The sequence below is a fragment of the Nicotiana sylvestris genome, chromosome 6 (genome assembly GCF_000393655.2).
Source record: "Nicotiana sylvestris chromosome 6, ASM39365v2, whole genome shotgun sequence".
NCBI classification, from domain to species: Eukaryota; Viridiplantae; Streptophyta; class Magnoliopsida; order Solanales; family Solanaceae; genus Nicotiana; species Nicotiana sylvestris.
Genome location: NC_091062.1, coordinates 19,674,362 through 19,678,344, shown reverse-complemented (window position 1 = coordinate 19,678,344; position 3,983 = coordinate 19,674,362). Strand labels below are relative to the sequence as shown.

General features: G+C 35.8%; 1 protein-coding gene across 1 annotated transcript; it reads right to left on the bottom strand.

Annotated features, from left to right (window-relative positions):
• Positions 1 to 1,024: 1,024 nt before the first annotated feature.
• Positions 1,025 to 3,682, bottom strand: LOC138870335 (uncharacterized). Its single transcript, XM_070148132.1, has 3 exons — positions 3,509 to 3,682; positions 1,734 to 2,300; positions 1,025 to 1,573 (listed from the first exon to the last, which is right to left on the bottom strand). Exons 1-3 carry the CDS (start codon positions 3,680 to 3,682, stop codon positions 1,025 to 1,027), a joined length of 1,290 nt encoding a protein of 429 aa, XP_070004233.1.
• Positions 3,683 to 3,983: the final 301 nt, after the last annotated feature.

Genomic DNA, 3,983 nt, shown 5'->3' with positions numbered 1-3,983 from the left:
TTGCTTTGATAATTTTCTGTACCATCCATGAAGCTTGAGTAGTTTTTGTTTCCCATCAGTGCCTTTTTTTGTGTAATAAGAGTGAATCCATTTAACTCACAAACAGTCCTTTTTCCTGCATATATTCCACAATAGTTTTCCAATAACTACCAAATTCCACACATATATGTCTAGGATATTCAAACCTCCTACAGACCTAGGTAGATATAATCTATCCCACGCTATAACTGCTTTCTTTGTTATCTCATTTTCACCAGTCCATAGGAAGTTCCTGCAAGCAGACTCCACCAGTTGAGTCACCTTTTTAGGTAGGACAAACACTTGCGACCAGAATATCTGAATAGAGAAGAGAACAGATTTTACAAGTTGCAATCTGCCTGCATATGATAGATATCTTGTAGTCCATGATTTGATTCTGGCCAGCATTTTATCAAGAAGGGGTTTGCACTGAACAACTGATAGTCTTTTAGTACTCAGGGGAATTCCTAAGTATCTAAAAAGTATCTCTCCCTTTTTGAACTGTATGGCATGTAAGATAGTTTGTTGAACCTCTTGCTTCACCCCTCCAAAGTATACTAAACTTTTATCAACATTAGAAACCAAACCAGACACCTGCGAGAAATGTTGAAAGTACTGAACTAGCAGTTTGACTGATTCAAGATCTCCTTTGTAAAATAATAAGAGGTCATCAGCAAATACCAATTGTATAATTTGTAGTTTCTTGCATCTTTGATGGAATTTAAAACTTGGTTCCTCATTTAGCCCCTTCAAACTACGACTGAAGTATTCCATAACTAGCACAAATAAGAATGTGGATATGGGATCCCCTTGTCTCAATCCTTTTTTCGCTTGAAATGGTACCACCGGATCACCATTAATTAGGATTGAGTAGGAAACAGTCTTTATGCAACACATAATCCATTTGATAAATTTTGCTGGGAACTGGAGACAGTTATGAATTTGCTCAATATCTGGCCATTTCACTGAATCGTAGGCTTTCCTCAGATCAATTTTCAGCATACATTTAGGAATGATGCCTTTCCTTCCATAACCCTTTCACTAGTTCATGGCTCAGTATGATATTGTCACTAATTAGCCTTCCTGGAACTAATGCAGACTGGCTCGTATCCACTAGACTATCCATAACACCTTGCATTTGTTTAGTGAGGATTTTGGATATCAATTTATACAATATAGTACAACATGATATAGGCCTGAATTCAGATATCTTAGATGGATTCTTGACTTTTGGAATTAGTGTTATTGTAGTGCATTTAATAGCTCTATGCATATCTCCATTAGTGGAGAAATGAATAATAGCAGTTGTTACATCTTTTCCAATCACAGACCAAACCCTTTTAAAGAAAAGATCATTGAAACCATCACAACCTGGAGCTTTTTGATCATCTATATTTATAAGAGCTTGATATACTTCTTCTTGAGTGACCTGTGCTATCAACTGTAATTGTTGTTGTCTTGTTAGTCCATTTTCACGCTTCATGATTTCAGGATTTACTGCTGGTAGTTGATTAGCAACACTACCTAACAGCTTCCTATAATAACTAGTCACCTCCTACACTATGGCATCTGGTTGTTGTAGGATTTCACATGTGGCATTAACAAGGCTTTTAATCCTGTTTTGAGCTTGCCTATTCTTTAGGTTGGCAAAAAATAGGCAGTGTTGGCATCTCCTAATTCCAGCCATTTAGTTCTTGATTTCTGTTTTATTATACTCTCTTCCACAAGATCCATTTCTCTAACTCTTGCTTCAATTCTTTTTCTTCTCCAAATAGCTCATTAGGATGGTTGTGATTCCCCATTTGTGTTTGAGTGTCATGCAAATTTTGTCGATATAGCATGATTTTCTCCTCCACATTTCTGAATTCTTTTTGGTTTAACTGTTTCAAATCTATCTTCAACACTTTGAGCTTCCACCATATCTCCTCCATGTGGTTTGTACCTGTTTGCCTGCCCCATATATTTACCACCGCACTTAGGAAATCTTTGTGGTACACTAAGCAGTTTAGAAACATGTAAGGCTTGAGATTCCTCTTCACGACTTCCTTGAATTGTATGCTTATTGGTGTATGATCAGAAACACCAGGGTTCAGTATCACTACTTCTGTTACAACTACTTTTAACAACCAATCAGCATTGACTAAAGCCCCGTTTATCCTGCTATAGATCTGCCCATTTGACCATGTATATCTTTTTCCCACTGTACGTAATTCAGCCATGCCACTCGATTGTAAGAAATTATTAAAATCTTTGACCTCATTTTCCTGGACTGGATTCCCAAACTGTCGATTATTCATATCAGTTATTGCATTAAAATTGCCAATAGCTAGCTATGGTCCCTATATAGAATTTTTGACACTTGTCAGTTTTTCCCATAGGGCCTTCGTTGTTTCAACTGTTGCATTCCATAGATCGCAGACAGAGTAATTTATATTTGTACCTGAGGGATACTAACTATACCATGAATGGCTTGAGCACTCATATCAATTCTTCAAACTCCACTCTATTTGGATCCCATACAACCCAGATTCTTCCCTTATTACTATATGAGTAGTTTGTACACCATCTCCAATTAGTTGCTATCTTGTTGATTACTCTACTGGAATTCTCCTCTTTGACTTTATTATCCAGTATTGCTATCAAACCAACATCATTATTTGTGATAAACTTCTTTACTTCTTTTTGCTTGTATACTTTATTTACACCCCTCATATTCCATGCTATGGTCTTCATTTAGTTAATTGCTTGAGTTTAGGATCCCTAGTATCACCTTGGTTACTACAGTGCCCCTTCTCTTTAGTAGTATTGTCCACTGTCTCACCAGTTATTGCAATAGTTAATGGACTAAATCCATTAACTACATTAATGCCTGCTGTTTGCCTTATTTTGGACTGTCCACCTTTTGTTGCAGATTTTCCTTTGGCTTTCTCTCAGTCTGTTGTTTTGTCATCCTCATGAATTGGCCTTATGATCCGTTCTTCCTGTTGTGATTTCACATTTAGTATGCTATTAGTTTGTTCCTTTGTAGCTACTTCCACCTTCTCTGGGTCTGTTGTTCTTCTCCATTCCATCCTTGGTTTTTGCTGCTGTTATTTGGCCTCAGGTATGATTTGTGCTGGTTTGCAAACATGGCCAACATGTAGACAAGTGTGGCAATATTCAGGAATCCAATCATATACAACCGGTTGTTCAAAAAAATTTCCCATTGGATCCATGACTTTAATGACTTTAGGCATGTCCTTTGTGACATCCATCTCCACTAGCAGCCTTGCATAAGAAATCCTCTCTACTTTAGTCGTTCATTGATCTGCATAGATTGGCACTCCTAATTCAACTAAGTGAGTCCATACTCTAGTAATTTAGTGGCAAATTTGGTAGCTTAACCCATATAAGAATTGTCTGTCACCTCTGTATCAAAATCAAAATTGGGAGACCATGCTTTGACAATAATATATTTATTCCTTATAGTGTGTGGTCCTGACATCAATACATCATCCCTATCTTTCACATTATTGAATTTAACCACAAAGTAGCCATCATTATGAAAGTAAATTTTAGGCTTGGTAACAAAATTCCACTGAGAAATGATGAAACGATCTAGAGCTCCTATTGAGGGAGAATCTCCAACAACATATAACACAATTGCATGTTTCCATTTCGCCATTTCTCGATGTTGATACCCAATTTTTTCCTGTATATTTTTAGTATGCAAAATACTCTCAAAATAGTATGTATGTGCATACATAGGTATGTCCCAAGATTTTATTATTTTTCTCTTAATTTTTAAAAGTTTTTAAAATCAATTTATTGCCCTATTTTTATAAAGAAAAACCCAGTAATTATCTCCAAAATTATCATTTTGGGTGATTAATTTATTGGATTCTCATATTTATATTAAAATATAGCTAGCATAATATTTTTATATTTTTACAAATTTATTTAGTATTTTTAAAGCTAAATTGCAT

Coding starts and splice junctions, on each gene's coding strand:
- LOC138870335 (XM_070148132.1), bottom strand. CDS start 3,682: ATGGCGAAATGGAAACATGCAATTGTGTTATATGTTGTTGGAGATTCT. Junction 2,301..3,508: donor ATGTGAAAGATAGGGATGAT/GTATTGATGTCA, acceptor AATAATCGACAG/TTTGGGAATCCAGTCCAGGA. Junction 1,574..1,733: donor AATGGATCTTGTGGAAGAGA/GTATAATAAAAC, acceptor GCCATAGTGTAG/GAGGTGACTAGTTATTATAG.